This window comes from Myxine glutinosa, chromosome 7 (assembly GCF_964187855.1).
Source record: "Myxine glutinosa chromosome 7, kmMyxGlut1.1, whole genome shotgun sequence".
NCBI lineage: Eukaryota > Metazoa > Chordata > Myxini > Myxiniformes > Myxinidae > Myxine > Myxine glutinosa.
In genome coordinates, this window is record NC_136267.1 from 39,618,587 (window position 1) to 39,643,062 (window position 24,476).

A 24,476-nucleotide genomic window follows, 5' to 3' on the forward strand; every position below is an offset into this window, starting at 1 on the left:
AGGGGATTAATTGTTAATTATATAAAGATTCAAGTCATCTGGGATAATTGATTAGGAGAGAGCTGATTCATTGTTTCCTCCAATTACGGGTGAGAGAATTACGGTCTTGATACACACACACACACACACACACACACACACACACACACACACACACACACACACACACACACACACACACACACACACACACACACACACACACACACACACACATACACTTCAAAATAATCTCATCTGTACAGGAAACCACGTTATCGAGTCATACTCACCACTAAAGATTAATGACTTCAGCCAGTCTGAGCAGTGTCCCATCAGCAGTTTAAGCTTAAGGAGGATAACAGTTATAAGTTCAATACGAAGCAAGAAATGGCGTATCACCAGTAAGCCAATCTGACGTCGTGTCCACATCGTAATATAATCCACTCGTGCATCATCAATGGTCAGTGTCCATGATTATAATCTGCTCACTGTAAGTACGTTGTTCAATAATCATAGTACCCTGGGTGAAGAAAGCAAACAGTAGCTGAACATTAGCTGCAAATAAGGTCACAAAAGCGACACGTGGTACAACATCCATGGGTGAGGAAAGCTGAACACCACAGAAGTATGGGCAGTGAACGGGTTAACTTGAGTCCACTTTTTCCACGTGAGGCGTTCGTAAAGCAGTTGTAACATCGGAAAGTGTCGTAAAGCAGCTCCCACTGACAAAGTACATCTGCACACTTTAGATAAGGCCTCTAACCACACCTACCCTACTGTCATTGGTTGAACAGATAAATGAAAATTGCCAGATTAAAAAGTACACGACAACAGCAAGCCAGAGAAGGTATCCCCAACGCACGTTGCAAAAAATTTCCAAAGACAGACTTGCAAATGGAATATATCATTCATGAAACTGAAACAGAAATGAGTATAGCCCCAACTATTACTAAAAAAGGGAAAAGAAAAATGCAAAGCGAAATATCAACAGAAATACACCGACAATGATAAAACAGTAGGGAGATATAAAACAAAGATATAAAACAGATGTACTCTGCTCACCTTCACTCTTTCATTCCTCTTTTCTCCTGCCTCTGGAACAAACTCCCAACATGTTCACTCTCTTCAATCTCACTCATCCATCCAGGTCTTTAAAACAGCTGTTCACCACCATCTCTTATCTTCCCCCACCCAAAACCTTGATCTTTTCTACCCCTGTTAATTCACCCCAGATCCACTTTTCTGAAATATGGACTTCTTACCTAGAAGTCCGAGCTGTGTCCATGTGTTTTGTTTTTTTACCTCTCCCACCCCCCCCCCCATTCCCACGCCTCCTCCCCCCAAGCCCTCTACCTCCCACAGATCTCCCGATGTCCCTGCTCTCAAATGTTGTACTTGTGTGCTTCCCCCTCTCTCCCCATCTTGTCTCCCGCTCCCTTTATTTCAACTTATGTCTGTTTGTTTTTGTTTTTGTTTTTTGCCTTTTTTGTCATTAATGTTAGCTCTTACACGAGTCTCGATCTTGTGTACAAAAAAAAAAAAAAAAAAAAAAAGTTGGACAGAATGGGCATGGACAAAGAAGGCTCTTTGGAATGGCTAAGAAGAGGTCAGAGCAACTGGGACGGAGAATGAATCATTCTAAATGCCAGAGAACAAGGACACTATACCACCAGCTTTAAGAAAACTAGGGCATGCCCGTACTATATATATATATCTAAAATTATATCCCCCCCCCCTCTATTTACATGAAATGGTTTGGTCCATTCACAAAGCCAAAGCGAACGGCTTGCGAGTACGGTGACAATCCCCCCCCTCTATTTACATGAAATGGTTTGGTCCATTCGCAAAGCCAAAGCGAACGGCTTGCGAGTACGGTAGAACCCCCCCCCCCCCCCTCTATTTACATGAAATGGTTTGGTCCATTCGCAAAGCCAAAGCGAACGGCTTGCGAGTACGGGTAAATAAATCGCCATAGCTCGGTAACTACTTCTCCGATTAATATGAAACCTTGAAAAGGCACATCCTCAGGTCCCCAGCAATATACCTGGCAAGTTTCAAGTATATCGGACCCGTGGTTGTCGAGAAACAGCGGTCACAGACAAACGACACACACACATACACACACACATACACACACACATACACACACACATACACACAGAGATTACTGGAATTATAGATAGATGTTGGGACTGAGTCAATCGCACAGGTGTAGATTCTACAAGGTAGAAACAGAAAGCACGAGTCACCACGTATTGGGATGTAAAAAACTCATACCAGAACAGCTGTAATAGTGGGGCAGCTTAGCATGACAATTGTGCATTTTGTGAGGAAAGCACCAAATTTGGCACACTAGTAGACTATCATATTATGAAAAGATCTGGATATTGGGCCATTTCAGATTCAGAGATTTGATTTTTGCAAGATTTCGATTCGATTGGGATCGAAGAGAACACCTTCTTCGTCTTCTGTACAGTGAAGTTGCCAGCCCTGAATTCTCTGGCTACATCTGGGTGCTTCATTGGGAGTGCAACCATGTCCCTCAGGTGAACAGGGACCCACCTGGCATAGTGTGTGTGGTCTAAGGCATGGAACCATGGGACCAGTTCCGTCAGGGCATCAAGGTACATCGTGAATGAAGCCTGCCGCAGAGAACGCACGTAGACCAGTACCAACATCTCTAGTTCCAGCACAGTTGCCCAGTACTGAAAGTTGGGAATGTCTTCTCCTCTCTGGTGACACCAGTCTTCGAACTCAGGCAGGTCTTCTGCATCATCAGCATATGTCATACAGTGGCGTTCATACGCACGGTGTTGCAGGATGTGCAGTGCCGCTGCAGTGATTTGATGAGCTCTTCTTGTGCGGGTGACGTGGGCAGCTCGTAGGAAGGAGTCGGCCGTCCCTGGCGTTGCAATCTCAGCTTGCAAATCTGCAAAATCTGCAAATCTTGCAAAAATCAAATCTCTGAATCTGAAATGGCCCAATATCCAGATCTTTTCATAATATGATAGTCTACTAGTGTGCCAAATTTGGTGCTTTCCTCACAAAATGCACAATTGTTATGCTATATTTAGCTTAGCTGCCAGACTATAAACCTAAAAACACAACAAAGTAGGTCGAGTAATCCACTGGCACATCTGCAAAAACTTCAATATCCCAGTCCCAGAAAAGTCATGAAAACATGAACCAAAAACAATAATTGAGAATAAGGAAGTAATGCTCGTGTATGAGCTGATGATCCCATCGAGTGTGAACATAGAAAACAAACCACCGCGACTTGATAGAGTATTTAAGTATAAAAAGGAAAAAGAGGCATTGATACTTGAGGTTTCAGTACCCAGCGATTTTGGCCGAAACAACGCAGAAATCAAGAAAATAACCAAATACCTAGATCTCAAAAATGAAGTGAAAAGATCCAACAAGCTGAAGAATGCCAAAATTGTGCTCATGATAATTTGAACAACGGGAATGATGAAGAAGAACCATACAACAACAACAACAACAACAACAACAACAACAACAACAGTCATTTTAAGGCCATTTTCCCTGCTAGAGCGGGGGTTAGCCTTGCCGTCCCCATGACAATCTTATCCATTTTGCCCTATTTTCTACATCTCCCCTTGTTAACCCCCTTGCCCGCATTTCGTCTTCCACCACCTTTAGCCAAGTCTTTCTCGGTCTTCCCCGTCCTCTACTTCCTTCTCCATTCATTTCCATCACTCTTCTCAACCAGTCACTTTCATCCTTCCTCAACACATGACCAAACCATCTCAACCTGTTCCTCTTCACAGCATCCATCACAGGCTCTATTCCCATCATCTTTCGCAATTCATCATTTGTCTTCCTCTCTCTCAACGATACTCCACACATCCACCGAACCATTCGCATTTCCACCCTTTCCAGCCTTCGTTGCTGCTCTACGTTCATTACCCATGTCTCGCTCCCATAAATCGTAACACTTCTCACACATGCAGCATACACCTTTCCCTTCAGCTTCAACGACACTCCCCTCCTCGTCAGCATGCCACTCATTTACCGAATCCTCTTCCATGCACATCTCACTCTAGCAACCGTTGCCGAGTCTGATCCACCTTCTCCATCCAGCAAGAAGAACCTTACAGATATCTTAAAAACCATCCCTGGAAATATTGATACAAACAAACTGCAGTTGGAAGCTGTATGGGGCCCAGCGATGATCCTGAAAAGAGCCCTCGGAACAAAACTTTGAATATAACAAAACTTCACAGCTTGGTCCATGAATCCTGATCCTGCCACTCTCCTACCCCCACCACCTCCAACTTCCCCTTACCGAAAATGGAGGTGGATACTTCGAGACCTGGTAGGACTCCCCATGCATGGAGATAACCAACAACATAGACACACACCAATTTAAAGGATTGATGAGCTTAAGAGTCTGCTTGGACTTTTACGTATCCCAACCCTACTTACTCTTTCATATGCAGCACAAGGCTGCGGGTTAGCATAAGTGGCCGGGGGCACAGCTGTGCCGCTGATGTAGTGCCCTCTAGAGGTAAGGCTAGGGCATGAAATTGTAATTTGTTCATGGTGCCAGCGAAATCTCGCCATCTCTTCGTGAAGAACCATGGGATCTTTAATGTACACCAGCGAATGCTGGCATACAGGTTGCCAGTTTAATGTCCATCCGATGGACGGCACTCACATTGAATTGACCTCTCTGCTGGTGAAACACCAGGATGAGAGTTTATAGCTGGGCCGGGATTCAAAATCAGGCTAGACAGGTTAGAGGCGAGTGTGCCTATATCTAGGCCATCCTGACAGTCTCCAACCTGAGTGTGTACAAAGCAATAAATAAAATACGTAATTCTGCTTCTCATTCAACAGAAATCTGTGCAGTAGTTTTTTTAAAAATTGACGAGAAATTTAACGAAACGGTGGTGGTGTAGACAAAAACATGTAGTAAATGAATGAATGAATGAACAAAAACATGTAGTAAATGCATTTGGGGTAATCCGTTACAGGAGTTGCATAACCACGTCGTATTTGCTGTCTGTTCAAATACTCAAAGAAGCTTTTGATACATGCTTGGGATTCCTTTACCTGGCCCAATGTGCCAACGTGTTCCCCCGATCCCATCCGCTTACATCCTGGTGTTCAACAATGTGGTATAATTATTAAATTTACCATTTTTTCCACAATTACCACAAAGATTTCCCATGAATAAACAGCATACAGAATTATAAATTAATGAACACCAAGATGAAGTTTCTCGGTGTTCAAAAATATTAAACCAGCGAGTGGGATATTTCAACCTCATTTCAGGAACAAGAGATTGGTCATTGATCTTTCAGCCATTTGACACAAAGTACATTTTCTTTTTATTCATTTAAAAAAAAACTACTGAAGGGAAAGGTGTATGCTGCATGTGTGAGAAGTGTTATGATTTATGGGAGCGAGACATGGGTAATGAACGTAGAGCAGCAACGAAGGCTGGAAAGGGTGGAAATGCAAATGGTTCGACGGATGTGCGGAGTATCGTTGAGAGAGAGGAAGACAAATGATGAATTGCGAAAAATGATGGGAATAGAGCCTGTGATTGATGCTGTGAAGAGAAACAGGTTGAGATGGTTTGGTCATGTGTTGAGGAAGGATGAAAGTGACTGGTTGAGAAGAGTGATGGAAATTAATGTAGAAGGAAGTAGAGGACGGGGAAGACCGAGAAAGACTTGGCTAAAGATGGTGGAAGAAGAAATGCGGGCAAGGGGGTTAACAAGGAGAGATGCAGAAAATAGGGCAAAATGGAGAAGATAGTCATGGGGACCGCAAGGCTAACCCCCGCTCTAGCAGGGAAAATGGCCTTAAAATGCATGTTGTTGTTGTTGTTGTTGTTGACACAAAGTACACCAATGGATTGGCACGTTACCTCTCGGCCCATCTCCAGAGAGCTCCTGTGGCAATATCGCACCCCGACGAGCTACCATCTTATTCATGTGATGCATCCAGCCGGAGTCCATTTCCTCAGAGTCCTCGAGACCGAGCTCCATAGCAGCTGCAAATCCGATCGGATTCAAAAGTCAAACAACAAACGGTGTGGCAAACACCCAATCATTATCATGACAAAGGCTCTCCCTCACAAGGTACCAGACACCTGACATTGACACTGGACCTACCTACACCACCTCCAGAGCGAGTGCTGAGGGAAAGCTCCAGTGCTGGGTCCTGCAGGATATCCCGCCGACGGGCGAAGGCTTTCGCAATCATGTGACTCTTCCTTAAGCGTTTGGGCACCGGGTCTCCTCGACCGAGCAATCTATTGTCAGGGTGGATATGGAAACGATGGAGATGCATTCTTTAGATTTCTACAAAAGGTGAACTTGGTGCGTGAGATGTGGTGCTTCATGCAGCACGGTGTGGTTCGAAGCCGTGCGCGAGTTTTGCAACCTGCATAGTGCACGACGCCACACAAGTATGGAGGCACGAGTCCACACCCAGGAGCTCATGAGCAGCGCAGCTACAAATGCGCAGGCGAGGTGCAGTATGGGTAAGGCCAACGGGCGGCGTGATGATGCCGGGCAAGCAGCCCGTTCGTTCCCATTAGCTACACATCTGACAAAAAAAACAACACAAAATAAAATTCACAACTTGCACAACAATATATATAAAACAGTACCTATAGTTATGGGCCTGCACAAACTTACTGACAATGCGTAACAAGCCTAGATGTCCAGTCATGTAATGACTTATTCTGCTCCAATCACAGCCTGGATCTTTACCTTACATCTGGTACCAGTTTTTGATAGGTTTATTATTATTAGCCCCCTCTGCCTCGGTTGAGATGGTTCTTTTGGAGGTAACTTGGGGTCTGCCTCTCATCCTTTCCCCCATTGGGTCCATTTCTAGGCTTGCTTTGGAAGTCTGACGTCAGACATTCTAACTTCTATGTGCGTACCCCAGATATGTCCATATACTCCTCCTTACATTGATGGTCAGTGGTTGAGCATTCTCTTTTTCATTGGGGATTTAATCAAACCGTTTGATGTTCCGTAGTTTCGGCAAACACGTGCACTGGAAGCTCAAAAGTTTGTCGGTCCTCCAGGTTTCCGTCCCATAAAGCAACACTGAGATTAACCTCGCTGTTGAATAATTCCAGTTTTGTCTTCTCTCTTCTCCCTGATGATCTTAGATTTCCACACAGCAAAGTTTAGATTGATCTCCCAGTTTCCCGTTGGTCCACTGAGCTCCCGATGTGATGGAACAAAAATCAATTGTCATTCCTGGTGTTGTCATTCCAGGAGCTTGGTGTTGGCTTAGCGGTTAGGGTGCCGGCTTGGGATCCTAGGTTCCTGGGTATGAATCCCGGTCGATCGCTGAATTAACGCCAGGGGGTTTGACTCAGCCTGTCATCCTTCCGAGGTTGGCAAATTGAGTACCAGCTTGCTGGTGTGTACCCCGACTTAGAATAGGTACTCCGTATCTCTGCGTGTCATAAGAAGTGACTAAAGGGTTGGCGTCAGGAAGGGCAACCAGTCATAAAAACATTGCCTCAAACAGGGAACTGAAGGAGCTGGGGCTCCCACGTCGATCGGAAGAATGGACGCGACAAAAAGCTGGAATTCATCCGAGTTGCTTTAATCAAACCAAACACTCAGGCACTCTCAAAAGCCCGTTTATCGGGCAGCAATATATATATCTATTATCCCGGAGCGCTTGCCCAGGAAAGGCGAGAGGGGGCGTGGCCCAGCGTCCTGGCTGCGGCCTGGCAAGTTGAGGGCGAGCCTGCCCGGGCATGCCCGGGCGTCCCGACCGAGGCCTGGCAAGTTGAGCGCGGGCCTGCCCGGGCGTCCTGGACGAGCCCGGCATGGTGATCGCTCCGCGTCCTTGATAGGTGCAAGGCGATTGTGAAAACCCAGCGGTAGCCGCTACAGAACCATGATTGTCCGGCTAAAACAGGCCCGCAAGGCTAACCCCCGCTCTAGCGGGGAAAATGGCCTTAAAACGATCATTCATTCCAAACACATCCCTGTCTGACTCTTATATTGACACCAAAAGTGTCTGTTGTTGTCTTGGCCAATATTTACAGAGCACTGGGTGTTTCGGTAGAGAGAACTGATAATGTTGATGTTGTTTTTTTTCCCGGAAAAGCTATAAATGCAGTATCTTCCACAATGAATCACGATGAACACTGTGAAATGGTTTTTGAAAGTTCATGAAGTTGAATATCACCAGAATTTGCCATTAGGTTGAAGATGAGAATCTCCATAATTATGTTCCGCTCTTTCAGATTTTGGCAATGATTGTTGTCGAACCCAGAAATGGCATTCCAACATATCCCACAGACCCTGCCATCGGATTTGAAGCACATGTACCCAAATGCTTCACTCGATCAAACGTTGTTCCACATTCGGAGATCCCGGAATAGCCGTGGCGGGGGCACTTTATTCTACCACACCTTACGACCCAAGTGCAACGACGACGCCGATGAAAGGCTCGGATGAATCTGCGCTTGCATGGTAGTCCATGGAATCCAAGGTTTGACAAACCATACTGATACTTGCCTGGAAACCCAATGACTCCCTGAACTCCAATAACACGTTATGGAGGTTCAATGTCATGGAAGGGTCACGTCCATTTCATTAAAAAACCCATCGCAGGGATCATCAGTCAAAAAATGATCCTCATGGAAGTACCCACCTCTCGCACAGCCAATCTCTTTGTATGATCGTTCACGGTCATGCAAAATTTGAGACGTGTCCAATTTTGGAGGATGGCCGACATCATCAGGAAAGATTACGGCAGATTAAAGATAATACATACATGATAATCCATACAAGTACCCAAATCCAATCTGAGGATTGGAGAAGTGCAACTCACAGAGCATGGAGTAGGAGAGCTCGCTCCCACTGGTCATGATGGCTGTACTCGATCACGTGACACACGAACGAACCAAAAACGCATATGGCCACCAGCACAGCAAATACCACTGCACAACACAAACACGCAGGTGCTTTGGACAATGATAGGTGGCTCACTCTTTTTGATCCAAGCATGAAATATGGAAACCATTGTAATGCACAATTACCGAGACGCAGGATGGTGAGCGTGAGCTTGCGCGAGGCGGCAGGGCTCAACAGGGAAGGATGGCAGGAGCGCAGGCGGCACAGAGAGACCACTCCTGTAGAACAAGTCACACATCGTGCCATACCGTCAATAAGTCACATCGTGCCATACCCATGCCATAAGAACAAGTCACACATCGTGCCATACCACACATCGGCCATCCTTCCAGTAAACTTTTGGACAGTTTGCTTGTAGATTTGGTGACGGAGAGCAAAATGGCCATCCGGCAATATGCATCCATTCCAAAACAGTGTTGCTATCCTTACCTTATATCATTAAATATCGTGACTTATTTAAACTACTCACATCGACAAAGGCTGTATGTTGAACTTTGTCATATAATTTCACAGAAGGTAACTTTTAAACACAAACGGGGTGGAAATTAAGCCAATAATTTATAAACGAGTATTATCCGACATCTTTAACAGCTCATTGGAGTCAGCACAGGTTCCTGAGGATTGGAGAGTCGCCAATGTAACCGTTATTACCTCCGCCACTGAAGGTGGTCGGAGGTTGTGTTTTCACCCCTGTTTTCTGTCTGGCTGTTTGTTCATTTGTCTTGGATGGGTTGGTTAGGTGACAAGAACAAGCCGATTTACGACTAATTTTGGTTCAGGTACGAATCCAGATCCGGCCCATCAGTAGGATACACAAAGTAAACCGTTCGGCCTAGCGGAGGTTATGTGGTCTCCCGAGTGCCGTTCTAGTTTGATAAAGGGCCAGAGAAGAATTGAGGAACTATAGACCTATTAGCCCGACTCCTGCTGTAGGAAAGATGTCGGAGACGTTAGTTAGGGATCGGGTGGGAAGCAATTTGAATAAATACAAACAAATTGAAGGCAGTGCGCGTGGATTTAGTAAAGGCTGATCATGTTTAACCAATTTATTTGAATTGTATGAAAGAGTTTCTGACTGAGTGGAACAGGGAAGTGCAGTGGATGTGGTATATCTAGACTTTGAGAGGCTATTTCAGAAGGGACCACACAGGAGGTTGTTAACTAAGGTGAGAGCTTGTGATGCGGTTGGTCGTGTAACTAACTGGATTGGAAACTGGATTAGTCATGGGAAACAAAGTGGCTGTGAGTGGGAGGATGTGTGTTTGAGTACCTCAAGGATCCATACTAGGACCAATATTATTCATAATTTACATCAATGATTTGGATAGTGGGGTGAAGAGTAGGTTTTCCAAATTTGCAGGAGACATAAAGCTTGGAGTTGAGATAGATAACAGAGAGGGAGGTGATCAGATTCAGGATAGTAATGGTACTTGCATACATTGGGCAAAAGATTGGCAGATGTCGTTTAAATTAAGCAAGTGTAAGGTGCTGGGGATAGGTAAGAATAATGAAAATAGACATCATATAGCATCCATTCCTCTACAATTCTCTACAATAAACAAACTGGCTCCCCATCCTACCTTGCGACCAAGGCATTATCGCACTATCAACTTCCGTAAGCTAAACGCTCTTTCACCTACCTCATTCTCATCCACCCTCTCTGAAAAAATGTCCACTTCTCCCTTCGTTGACCTCCACACCCCTTCTGACCTCACTGACTCCTACAACCACACTCTCTCCTCCTGCCTTGACCAGCTTGCGCCTATAAAAACCAAAACAGTTTCTTTCACCCATTCTGCTCCCTGGTTTCCCCCTGAACTCCGCCTGATGAAAACTCGTGCTCGCCAACTTGAAAGACTCCGCAATAAAACAGGTCTCACAATTCACTCCCAAGCCTACAAGGACCACCTACAGCACTACAAAGATGCCCTCTCCCGCGCCCGCTCCGCCTACTACTCTCAAATTATCCACTCTGGCTCTGGAAACCCAAAAGCACTCTTCTCTACAATAAACAAACTTCTCAGCCCCCTGAACACCACCACCCAGTCATTCACAGTAGACAACTGCATCTCCTTCCTTTCATTCTTCCACTGCAAAATTGACAACATCTACAACAGCTTAACCACCACTGCACCCGCTCCCCCTCAAACCACCTGCCACCCCCTTATCCTGCCAACCCCTGTCTCAATTCTCCCCAGTCTCCCCTACTGACCTCTCTGAACTCCTCATAGGAATGAAAACTGCCACCTGCACTCTTGACCCCATCCCCTCCAGCTTTGTCAAGGCCTCCCTTCCTGCTCTCTCTCCACTTATCACTGCAACAATAAACTCCTCCCTGTCTACAGGCATCGTCCCACCATCCCTCAAAATTGCTGCTGTTACCCCCATTCTGAAAAAACCTGGACTCAACCCTGACACCCTAAATAACTTCAGACCCATCTCCAACCTACCCTTTCTGTCAAAAGTTTTGGAACGCGCTGTAGCCACTCAACTCAAACATCACCTCTCTGCCAATAACCTGTATGAAACATTCCAATCCGGATTCCGCTCCAACCACAGTACTGAAACTGCTCTCCTCAAAATCACCAACGACCTTCTCCTCTCCTCTGATGCTGGCAACCTCAACATTCTCATCCTCCTCGACCTCAGCGCCGCCTTTGACACCATCGATCACACCATCCTCCTCACCCGACTTGAAACCACCTTTAACATTACCGGCACTGCCCTCTCTTGGATCAAATCATACCTCTCTGACAGACGCCAGTTCATCTCCATCAATAACCGCAAATCCCCCACTGCTCCGCTCCCCCAAGGTGTCCCCCAAGGTTCAGTTCTTGGCCCCCTCCTCTTCATCCTGTACCTGTCCCCCCTTGGTCACTTAATCCGCCGGCATGGTCTCCAATTCCACTGCTTCGCCGATGACATCCAGCTTTTCATCTCCACCAAGTCCATCTCCACTGCCACCCAATCTATCCTGACAAACTGCATCACTGAAATAAAATTCTGGCTTCAAATCAACTTCCTCAAACTTAACTATGATAAATCTGAAATAATCACCATTGGCCCAAAAACGCTCACCAAATCCACCCATAACTTTGCCCTCAACATCGACGGTTTCCCAGTATCCACCTCCTCACATCCGGAATCTTGGCATCATCTTTGACCAAACCCTCTCCTTCGACAAATACACTAAACAGATCACAAAGACAGCCTTCTTTCACCTGAAAAACATCGCCCGTCTCCGTCCATCCCTCTCCTCCATGGCTGCAGAAACCCTCATCCACGCCTTCATCACCTCCCCTCTGGACTACTGCAACAGCCTCCTCTATGGTTCACCCTCAATAATCACCAATAAACTCCAATACATTCAGAACTCCGCTGCCCGTCTACTCACCCATTCCCGGACCCATGACCACATCACCCCCGTCCTTTACAAGCTTCACTGGCTCCCCATCCCCCAGAGAATCCAGTACAAAATCCTCCTCTTGACCTACAAAGCCCTCCATAACCTGGCCCCATCCTACCTGGCTGACCTCCTCTCCAGACACACTCCCACCCGCAACCTCTGCTCTGCTGGTACCAACCTCCTGACCCCCCCCCCCCCCCATGCAGACCAAATTCAGATCCTGGGGGGACAGGGCCTTCTCCATCGCTGCTCCCACCCTCTGGAACTCACTACCTCACACCATCAGAGACTCCTCCTCACTCACCACATTCAAAACATCACTCAAGACCCACCTGTTCAACGCTGCATTCAACATTTAACGCACAGCATTTAACCCCTGACTATCTCTTCTCCTTCTCCTTCCTTTTGCTTTGATTATTTACCTATTGATTTTTGTCTTTTTGCACTTGTTTTTTGTACTCTGTCAAAGCGCCTTTGGGCTTCTTGAAAAGCGCTATATAAAATAAATGTATTATTATTATTATTATTATTATATAATGCAAGGTGTAATCTTGGAACGTGTCACACAGGAGAAGGATCTGGGGGTGGTAATAGATATGGGGGGTAAGCAGACATGACAATGCCAGGCAGCTATAGCTAAAGGGGGTTTTACGATGTATTCGTAGACAGATAAGTTAGGAATCAAAAGAGGTAGTGTTAGCACTGTATAGGAATCTAGTGAGGCCTCATTGAAAAACCCATTCGAATTACCCTTTAGAACCATTTAGAATTTCCCTTTAGGACCCTCTACAATTACACTTTAGAACTCTTTAGAATTAAACACAGTGGGGGTAGAAAGGTTCTTCTTCTTCATTTTTTGACGGACGGATGGAAGGAAGGACATAGCCAAATATTGAAGCGGCTTCACCGCTTAAAAATTATTAATAAAAGTTTGGAATTTAGAGTTAAATAAAGGTTAAATAAAATTATGTCTAGAGTTAAATAAAATTCCAGTGGGGTCCTAAGCAATTGCATCAGCATTGTGACGAGGGATAAGTTGCCCAATATGTGGATTGAAGAGGATTCTCGCTTGGATGTGCTACGTGCCATTAAAAGTGCATATGTTCAGGTGTACTGAAGAACACAAGAAACTTTATGAATTCTGTGACAAACTTTTTGAAAACCCATCATTGTATCTCTTTTGGTTTGGTTCTAATAATTTTTTTTAACCAGAACAAGACTTTGTTCCGAAGTCTAAAATTACCTTCATATAATCCATGGTAAGTTTCCTCAATCTAATACTTTGAATAAATCAATAAGTTGTTAAACTCATTTTACTCTTTATTTATTTAAGTGACGGGTGCATACAACAATTCACGACATTCCTTATTGAACCTCCCAATTTTGAACTCGTTCAACCAATGGAAGAATAAAAGGCTTCCTTTTTTCCCCATCGGTATTTTTACAATGGCCTTCTGCTAGTAATGTTGGAATTCCATTTCTTCTACATCTCAATAGTTCGATATAATTTTCGAGTATTTTAAAAGACCATATTATTCGGTCATATCATCTCGATTCTCGAAGAGATGAACTTATAAAATGGGTCGTCATGTCTGGATGTCTGTCTGTCCGTCTGATTACTTTTTACTATTTTTGCTACTCCTCCATTATCACCTCGCTGATGGTTCTGAAAGCTGACACATGAATACAAGACAGTAGCCCGCACAAACGCTCGGACTTCGATTTTTCAATTTCGGATCATGGGGGCTCCCATGGGGGTTAACCCCCTGAAACCTTGGGTCCCTACTTGTCCCTTATTTACCAACCGATTGCTCTGAAACCCGAAACAGCCCTTCTACTCGATGATCCGCAGGATAGTTCGCTCTTAGATTTTTTGACTTTGGATCAGGGGGGGATGACGGGGGTTCCCCAAAATCAGCAGAGGTCTGAGCTACAACCTCAAGAGATGACCATCAATCCACTCGGGGCTATTGTCTTTGAAACACTATCTTATTGGATAATTTACTAATTTGCATATATCCAAAATGGCTGCCACAGTGCGACATTGATTTGTTGGCAAAACAAACTACGTTTGCTGTTATCTGCGTCTTCCCGTAACGTTACACAACTTGTCACGATAACAGTTATATTTGGACTTGAGCCACCCCACTAACACTGGCACTGGCAGGCTCAGATCACGGTTTTTGGCGGCTGCACAGCTAGTTCCTTTTTTGCTGGGAGACAATCAAATCCCTGCATACGAAAATCAATGTTTCCTCTGCTTTTCAGATGGATCTGTTGGGGGTGGCCATAGGCCCTGTGATATAAGTGGTAAATATATAGGGTTGCCATAAAATGCTGATACTTATGATTTATTGCTTAGCAAAAAAAATTTTTCACAAGTATGTTGATCACTCCGATTTGTGTGTTAGTATGCCAAATAGGTGCAGGAATTGTGCCTTTGATGATACAAGTATGGCATTTGGCACATAGTCAGAGTATGTCCTAAGAAAGATATTTGGCTATAGGGCCATCGCAGATTTGTCCTTTTTTGAAAAATGGCCGCCATTGTTGTCACAGGACAAATCTGCGATGGCCCTATAGCCAGATATCTTCCTTAGGGCATACTCTAACTGTGTGCCAACTCTCGTGCTTGTATCATCAAAGGCACAATTCTCCCAAATATTTAACCTATCTGCTGTACTAGAAATTGGGCGCCATTTTTATTGGACACATCTGTGATGACTCTAATAGTCAGAATATTTAACTGTGTACCAAATACCATGCTTGTATGATTCAAACAACATTTTATACAAATTAATATACCATATACCATATACTATATACCATAATACACCATATAAATGGCGGCCATTTTAAAAACATTGTTGTCACAGGACAAATATATGATAACCCCATAGTTCGGGGTCTTTAATTATGTGCCAAATGTCAAGCTTGTATGACCACAACAACAGTTTATACACAGTAATGTACCAAATATATGTAAAATAACAAGCAATGGAGGCCATTTTGAAAAATGGCCGCCATTGTTGTCACAGGACAAATCTGCGATGGCCCTGTAGCCAAATATCTTCCTTAGGGAATACTCGAACTGTGTGCCAACTCTCGTGCTTGTGTCATCAAAGTCACAATTCTCCCAAATATTTCACCTATCTGCCGTACTATGTGTGTTTGTGTGTTTGTGTGTGTGTTTGTCTGTCCGCTCACTTATACTTGCCTACAGGTCACAATTTTAAATTGATCTTCACAAAACTTCACCAAACGGTAGAGTTCCTGATCCGACAAAATCCCATATATTTTTAGGTCAAAAGGTCAACATAGGCCAAAGGTCAACCACTTTTTCCAAATGTCTAAAATCCTCAATTTTCATCCGATTGACTTGAAATTTGAAACGGATTTTCATATAAGCTAACTGAATTCAACCACCAACTTTTTTTGAGATCAACAAAGGTCACAAGGTCAACATAGGCCAAAGGTCAACCACATTTTTTTGAATTTCTAAAATCCTAAATTTTCATCCGATTAACTTGAAATTTGAATAGGATTTACATGTCGGCTTACTGAATTCAACCACCAACTATTTTTGAGATCAACATAGGCCAAAAGGTCAACATAGGCCAAAAGGTCAACATAGGCCAAAAGGTCAACATAGGCCATATTTCTAAAATCCTCAATTTTCATCCAATTGACTTGAAATTTGAATAGGATTTACATATCAGCAAACTGAATTCAACCACCAACTATTTTTGAGATCAACATAGGTCACAAGGTCAACACAGGCCAAAGCTCAGCCACTTTTTTTCATACTTCTTAAATCGTCAATTTCCATCCGATTGACTTGAAATTTGAATAGGATTTTCATATCAGCGAGCTGAATCCAACCACCAACTAATTTTGAGATCAGCATAGGCCAAAAGGCCAACATAGACTCAACAAGCATTTCAAATTGCTAAAATCCTCAATTTTCATCCGATTTACTTGAAATTTGATTAGGATTTGCATATCATCTTACTGAAACCAACCACCTATGTATTATACAGTGCGTATCAAAAAAAAGGTAATCCGAATTCAAGGGGTTAATATGCAAAGGTTATTTAGTTTGACAATTTACATGTGGTTTACCAATTATGAGGAGATTCTCAGCTTTCCATTGATGCCTTTCATGCATCATTGCTGTCACACATGACCGAGTACATGTTCATTGAAAATGACTAGTTCAAATCGCATTTTTACAAGTTTGGCTAATTGATGCAAGACAGTTTGAAATGGACGCATTACTTGTCGACTGCCAAGTTGATTATGTAAAATTGTTAAGCTGGTCTGGTAATCGTCGGTTGCGTCATCCTTTGTTTAAGATGGGTATTTAAGATGGGCCTACAGTGTATGGGTTTAGAGACAGTCTAAACATTTCACCAAACTGCAATTCAAAATCGATTAGCCTGAGCGACAGCCTCCAGCAGCCAAAACCATCATTGAAAATATGGTTCAACTTAGACTGAACAGCGGATCTGCGTGGTTACAACCTTTCACCAAACTGGAAGTTTGCAGCAAACTCGTGATGCGTTCAGGGAACGTTTCCCAGAACGGGAGCCTCCAGCAGCCAAAACCATCTGGGCGAATGTTAGAAAATACCAAGAGCATGGCACTAGCTTCAACCACAACAAGGAGAATTCTGGTAGGAGGCGCACTGGGCGATCAGAAATGAACATTGCAGCAGTAATGCAGCAAGTTTTGGAGCATCCTAGGGATACCAGCGCAAGACGAAATGGGACGGGATTGCCTTAGGCAACATTCAACCGAATCACAAGACTGGACCTCCACCAACATCCATATCGGAAATCACATCCGGCATCAACCTACGCCAGGGGATTTTGCCAGGAGGCTGGTGCTTGCCAGATGGTTGATAGCACGTTGCGAAGCAGATGTCAATTTCCTGCAGTATCTCGTTATCGGCGACGAAGCTGCTTTTACCATGGACGGCAAGGTCAATACCCATAATGTTGTTGAATATGCACCGACAGGACAACCCCCCGGAATTTAATTTTGACACCAACATGAATCGACAAAAGTGGATTGTTTGGTTGGGACTTTGTGGAAGTGGTCAAGTGATTGGACCATTTTTCTTTCAAAGGAATGTCAATGGTAACAGGTATCTGCAGATGATCAATGATGAAGTTTTACTGCAGCTGGAGGAGAACTTTGAGCGACAGGTTCGTGGTGTCTTCAGATATCTCTGGTGGGCCCAAGACGGCGCCCCAGCACATCGTCTTATCGCTGTTCGAGATCGACTGAGGGAACTCTTTGGAGACCGAGTCATCGCCCTCAACCATGCAGTGGAATGGCCGCCAAGATCACCTGACCTCACACCATGTGATTATTTCCTTTGGGGACATTTAAAGAACAAGGTGTTCGTAACTCCTCCCCGTGATCTTGATGAATTGCAGGGCCGTATTCGACATGAAGTGGATGCTTTGCACAATGACCCGGCTATGGTAAGACGAGCAGTTCGGGGCATGCTCCGCCGCTGTGACCTTTGTGTTGAAAGGGGAGGTGGACATGTTGAAGGTGTGGGTGCATAAAGGCCAATCATTCCTGAGAAAAGTTCACATATGACGTTCATTTTGCACCAATTATCCTGACTTACATCGATTAGCCAAACTTGTAAAAATGCGATTTGAACTTGTCATTTTCAATGAACATGTACTCGGTTATGTGTGACAGCAATGATGCATGGAAGGTATCAATGGAAAGCTGAGGATCTCCTCATAATTGGTAAACCACATGTAAATTGTCAAACTAAATAACCTTTGCATATTAACCCCTTGAATTCGGATTACCGTTTTTTTGATATGCACTGTATATGTGTATTATATATATATATATGTGTATTATATATGTGTATATATACCTATATATTATATATGTGTATATACACCTGTATATGTGTATTCTTGAGGTCAACATAGGCCAAAAGGTCAACATAGGCCAAATTTCTAAAATTGTCAATTTTCATCCGATTAACTTCAAATTTGAAGACGATTGCCATATCAGGTCACAAAATTCAACCACCAATTATTTGTGAGGTAAAAGGATGCTCTACTGAGTGCCATTCTACTTTGTTCTCTTTTGCCAGGTGTCGCTCTATGAGTGATTTTTCATTGTGTTGTTGGTGACTCAATATTAATGGTCCTTTTCTTTATTTCAGGGGGCCTCATGACAGTGACACTGAACTACGGCAACAGAAAGACAGCAATCTGGTTTATAAGAGGAGAGAAAGTTTGAATCTTACTCGTCAACATGGACTGGGCAAAATGTGTCGTATGTGGAACGGATGAATGTACATTAAAATGCCCTGTGTCCAGACAAGACGCAAAGGTCTACATTTATATGAGGAATGAAAATGTAGAATTGAGCCGTTATTTGTTATTTTCAAGATCATGTTAATGCAAAGGACCTTCTTAGCAACCAGGAAAAGTGGCACTATAAATGTCAGCTTAAATTAGCTAACTCAAAACAGCAAAGGGGCACAAGAGAGACATGTGGTGATGAGGAAAATTGGACAGTGTGGTGATGAGGAATACTGGACAAAGAATAAAGATGCTCTCTCAATGGCACATGTAGCTAAAGTCATATGGAAGGAAATGTTCAGAACAGAATTTCCCCAATTCTCAGGTAGTTTTACTCATAATCGCTAGGACAGTGCAGTACCTAACTCCCTCAAAGTTCTGGTCTGGATGCTGTTATATGGGTCAAATATTAAGGACCAAAATGCTGCTAAATCACTGGAATGTCCCACTGGAAGTAGTCAAACACTACTATCTGCTTACCAAACAGGTGTACATTACCTTTGGTAGCAAGGCCGACATCACACATGGAATCACACCGACATCACAATAGGGGAGAGTGACCATGATGAGGCAGACGGTAGAATTTGTCTGCATGTCCATGATTCCCTAACAGAGGGGAGACTGCTGTTCTCACCAGAATCGTAGACTCAAGTGTGATTGTGATTCTGGTGGGAGTATTTCATGATCTTCTGCAATACCATCCAGGTATGCAGTTATGGGTTGGCTTTCGTACAGGAAAACACTTCTGCTATTGCCATTTCAATTACATCTGCAGGAACCTGGAAAGGACAAAGCTCGTGCCTTCTCCGGCTCTGATACAATATCTCAGTTCAGCGGCAAAGGCAAAAAGTCAGCTTGGAAGACATGGAAAGCTTATCCACAACGACAGGATTCACAATCACAGCCCTGACTGGGTTTGTTCCACAGGAAATGACATCTGCAGCATTAGAAATGATGGAGCGGTTTACTTCTACCATGTACAACTAGATGGTATTCATAGAATACTTACCCTGCTCAGTCAACTTGTTGCGAGGCAACATTTCTGTTTTTGAAGGTTTTTTTTCTTTGATCCAATATGGCTGCCAGACCATGTGAGCGATGACATCATAAATTTATACAGTATTCTCTAATATAATTGTTACGTAGATCACGCTCAATAAATTTCAAACTGATTAGACTAAGCATTGTACTTGTCGAATTATGACGTCATAAGCCAAATGGCCTCTTCCTGCATGAAAGTTCCTTGTTATATACAAAACTGAGTTTGCTTGCTTGCTGCAAACTTCACTCCTTGCCTCAGCAAGAGTTTTATATATATATATATGTATATATATATATATATATATATATATATATATATATATATATATATAAATATAAATATAAATATATGTATGTATGTATGTATGTATGTATGTATGTATGTATGTATGTATGTATGTATATATATATATATATATATATATATATATATATATATATATTGTTGCGGATATGAGGACTGTATTTTTTTTGATTGTGTTGTATCGTGGTAAATTGGTGATGAGTATTGCTTGAGTCTGCGCCTCCTGCCTCCGGAGCTGTGTAAAGGTCAAAAGGGCGTCCCATAATTAGTCCACAAGCATACACGTCAGCCAATCATAGAATACCCCTGTTCGATAGTTATATCTTATTCTGTGTTTTAGGGTAAGGCTGTGTCTCCCATTAATTGAAATACTCCATTGCACCAGTGAAAGAGATAGATTCCCTTCATTCCCACTCCCAAAACTTCATTCCCACTCCCAAAACTTCCATTCCCATTCCCAAAACCTCCATTCCCCCTTTTCGTCAATTACCAACTGCATTTTGGGCGGTTTTCCCTTCATCCGCCATTGACCACGAGGCAGGGTTGGGGAAGAAAGGCGGGTCCCCACCTCGTCATAGAGGGGAGGAGTGAACCAGCCCTTGCCGACCAACCCAGAACGAGGGGTTGGCTTTAGAGGGCGGAGAGAGAACGTTTTGGGGAGGTTCGCAAAGGGTCAAGGGTGGGGCTTATATAACCCGAGGCAGAGGCCCCCGGAGAGAGTCGAGGAGGGAGGAGATCAGAAGACAGAAAGGCCTTGAGTTGGACTAAGCAAGAGAGGAAGTTGTTGGACTGGGTGGGACTAAGAAAGAGAGAGAAAGAGTCCTGAAGCTTGTGAGGGAAGGAGAGAGAACCCGTCACACCAACCCCCCACCAGCCGCGTTCACCTCCACCAAGCGTTCACCTCCACCAAAGCTCCACCAAGCTCCGCGTTGGCTCCACCAAGCGTTCACCTCCACCAAGGCTCCACCAAGCTCCACGTTGGCTCCACCAAGCGTTCACCTCCACCAAGGCTCCACCAAGCTCTGCGTTGGCTCCACCAAGCGTTCACCTCCACCAAGGCTCCACCAAGCTCCGCGTTGGCTCCACCAAGCGTTCACCTCCACCAAGCGTTCACCTCCACCAAAGCTCCACCAAGCTCCACGTTGGCTCCACCAAGCGTTCACCTCCAGCCATCCACCTCCTGCCATTCCTGTCATTCCCCGCGTGAGTCTGTCTTTTGTTTGTTCTGTCCTGGGTTAATTAAGACTGTAGGTAAGCTAGTATTTGCACTGTGTCACCTGCGTCTTATGTGTTGTAAATAAACGTGACTGCTTTCTTTTTGCTTATGTGTGTAAATAGTAAATAAATTTAGTAGTATTTCCAAACCTTTCTTTGCCTTCGTCTTCCTCTTTGCATTCGTCGTTTTAGTCTTTTCCCTCATTGAGCAGCCGCGGTGCGATCCGGCCAACGTATGGGTGGAATCGGGTTCTAATCGGGGAATAACTGTTCGGTCGCGGCAATACCAACCGCTCGGTAAAATAACATCTTTAACCGCGTCCGCAACAATATATGTATGTATGTATGTATGTATGTGTATATATATATATATGTATGTATGTATGTATGTATGTATGTGTATATATATATATATATATATATATATTGTTACGGACACGGTTTTTGGATGTTATTTTACCGAGCGGTGGTGTATTTAACCGCGTCCGAACAGTTACTCCCCGATTAGAACCCGATTCCACCCGAACGTTGACTAATCGCGCTACAGATATTCAATTGGGAAACCTCTAAAGCGACCGAAAGAGAAGAAGAGAGAAGAAAGACAGAGTTTGGAGGAAGAACAGATTTATTATACACACACAAGCAATATTTTAGAGCGACCAATATTATTTACAGCAATAGATGGAAAAGAGCAGTCACACAGTGCATTGTTAACTTATTCTATTTCATTTACTTAATCCCCAAGACAAACGAGTAGGACAGGACGTTCACACTCACACGGTGGATATTGCTGGCAGGTAATGGCTCGAGGTTGATTGCTTGAGAGGAAGGCAAGGTCGGAGGCAGCAGCTTTCAACCCCTCGCGGTTTTGGCGGGAAAACCTCCGTCGCGTATCCGCGGCCGTCACGCGCTGGCTCGGCACACCTGCTCCTCTTCCTGGGGTGGAGCCGTCTCCCTCCGTTCAGCGCGTCTCTCCAACGACAGGGGATATTGCAGGCAGGTAGGTAGGTAGGGCTTGCGGTGGATTGCGCTCCTCTTCCAGGTCATCCCCCAGCGTATCTCTCAAGGCCTCTCCTTGGTGCAGCCTCGTTGCTCCTCTCCAGCTCATCTCGTCATCTCTCAAAGCAGTCCCTTACAGTCGCTTTTATCACCTCCGGCGGAATTAAGCCGCCGGCTCCGAGGGCACGCCTACCGGGTCACTCACCGCGGTGTTGATTGGCTGTTAGGGCCGGTTCACTCCTGCCCTCTTCTGACGAGGTGGAGCCACGCCTTTCTTCTCCAACCTTACCTCGTGGCCAATGGTGGTTGAAGAGAAAAACCGACCAAAATGCGGAAGGCAAATGGAAGGGAGGTTTTGGGGAAATTGGAAGGGCCTACGCTTATTTTGTTTGATACAATGCAAAGTCAATCAAGTGGAAAACACATACTTAGCCTACATGGAATAAGGAAATACACTATTTAAAAGATATATCGTGACCTGCGTGTATGTTCTATGAAATTAATTAGGAGGACGGCTGCGACCATTATTTACATTACCAGGATGTTACCATACCAAAACCATACTCTTCACATCCGTTACCCTTCCTCCAAAATTGTTACACTCCTCAAAACCCGTTACACTTCTCAAAACCCGTTACACTTCTCAAAATCGTTACACTGCACCCTCCTTTCTTCAGGCACGTCCTCGGGCCTACTAGACTTAACTGAGTGTGACATGTAGGTGTAATTCCCTCTACAATTAACCTGACCCTGAGTGTGACAATTTTAAAACACAAATAAGTATGTCCCCCTATTGCATTGCATCCTGTCTAACAGACTCAAGCCCACAGCTAACCGAATTACGGAATTATTCTGAAACTATACATTTACGGTGGGGAGCATTATTTACAATGACGTGATTTCTCATTTACAACGCAACCCAGGACCTGTGTGTTTTTTTTCTTTTCTTTTTAGGGAACAAGAGAAAGAAATTCCTGTTGGGAGGGAGGAGACAGCACGCATTGCATCGATGCACCAGTACCAATACCACCAAAGCACCCAAAAGCACCCAAAAGCACCACAAGCACCACAAAGCACCACTCGGTGCGCAGTCACCATGGTTCATAATAAACACAACAAAACAACTGGTGGTGGTCTTCTCCTTGTCTGCTGGGCCGATGTTCTTCCTGACGTCTTCTGGCTTCATGCGGCCTATTTGGACATAATAAAAAGCACAACTTGTGTTCGTTTTTTATTATTATTTAGGGCCTCAGGGGCCAACTAAGGGTGGTCCACCTGTTTGGCATAGGTGCCACCTTACCGAGGTCCGCAAGCAAGATTCCCTGGCCACTATGGCCGGTCTCCAACAGAGGTGCTCTGCCCCAGAACCTGGGGTCCATCAAGTGGTACTTGGCCGCCGAACAGCGGTCCATAAAGTGGTACATCAACGCAATGCGTGCTGGTTCTGGGAATCTCGGGCGCACAATGGCCACCTCACGCACGCTCCCCTCGGCACCCAATGGCGCACAGGTCATGTGGGAGACAAAAGAAAGACAATTGAGCGAGGGGTAAGGTCACAAGGGTACACGTCAAACAAGGCAATGCAAGGTGAAATGCGTACGGAGGGCGAAGTGAGAAAGCTCGTCCCTACCGTACGTCACCCCCCTGTCACCTACACTACCCTTGCTCTTACCCCATATTTACAAAATCTACCCATTTACAAATTCGTCACTACTGTCACGTCTTCCCCATATTTCCCCTATACCAAATTCGTCTCCACAATCCCTTTACTTCAAAATTTGCCATCACCAATTCATCATCAATCCTCATAAGGAGGGAGAGATGGAATTACGCACAATGTCACACCCACGTCATGATGCGTCTCACAACCCAAACATTTGCACAGTAAAAAATAATCAAACATGGCATGGTGTGGAGTACCTGTCACCTCAGGTGAGTGGATGCAGATGGTGTGAGGAGATCCTTCATCCTAACTATCCTCTAAATGATTTTAACACACTTTACACTACCCGGGGTCTTTCCCTGCCAATCCATTGGCCAACTTACACTATGGGTTCTAATAACCAATTCCCATTGGCCAAACTGTGGTGCTCCTCAATTTGGGGTCTCACTCCCCCGATTCATCTCCCGGTGCTCTAGCACAATTTCTGGGCTGCGACGTGTACCTCTCCCAACAGGTCTACCCACCTGCACACCTCCACCACTGTAGTTGCCACCCGAGCTTACCTAGCTCCTCACCCTAACCTAAC

At 44.4% G+C, this 24,476-nt stretch overlaps 1 protein-coding gene across 1 annotated transcript in view; it reads right to left on the reverse strand.

Annotated features, from left to right (window-relative positions):
- Positions 1-436: 436 nt before the first annotated feature.
- The window catches only part of SMO (smoothened, frizzled class receptor), a 65,044-nt gene continuing 41,004 nt past the window's right edge, over positions 437-24,476 (reverse strand). The window contains exons 9-14 of the mRNA XM_078782676.1: positions 9,041-9,133; positions 8,833-8,941; positions 6,403-6,567; positions 6,132-6,271; positions 5,885-6,010; positions 437-537 (exon numbers count right to left, since the gene is read on the reverse strand). Of these exons, the coding sequence (XP_078638802.1) occupies positions 437-537; positions 5,885-6,010; positions 6,132-6,271; positions 6,403-6,567; positions 8,833-8,941; positions 9,041-9,133 (734 nt within the window). The remainder of the gene's footprint in view (positions 538-5,884; positions 6,011-6,131; positions 6,272-6,402; positions 6,568-8,832; positions 8,942-9,040; positions 9,134-24,476) is intronic.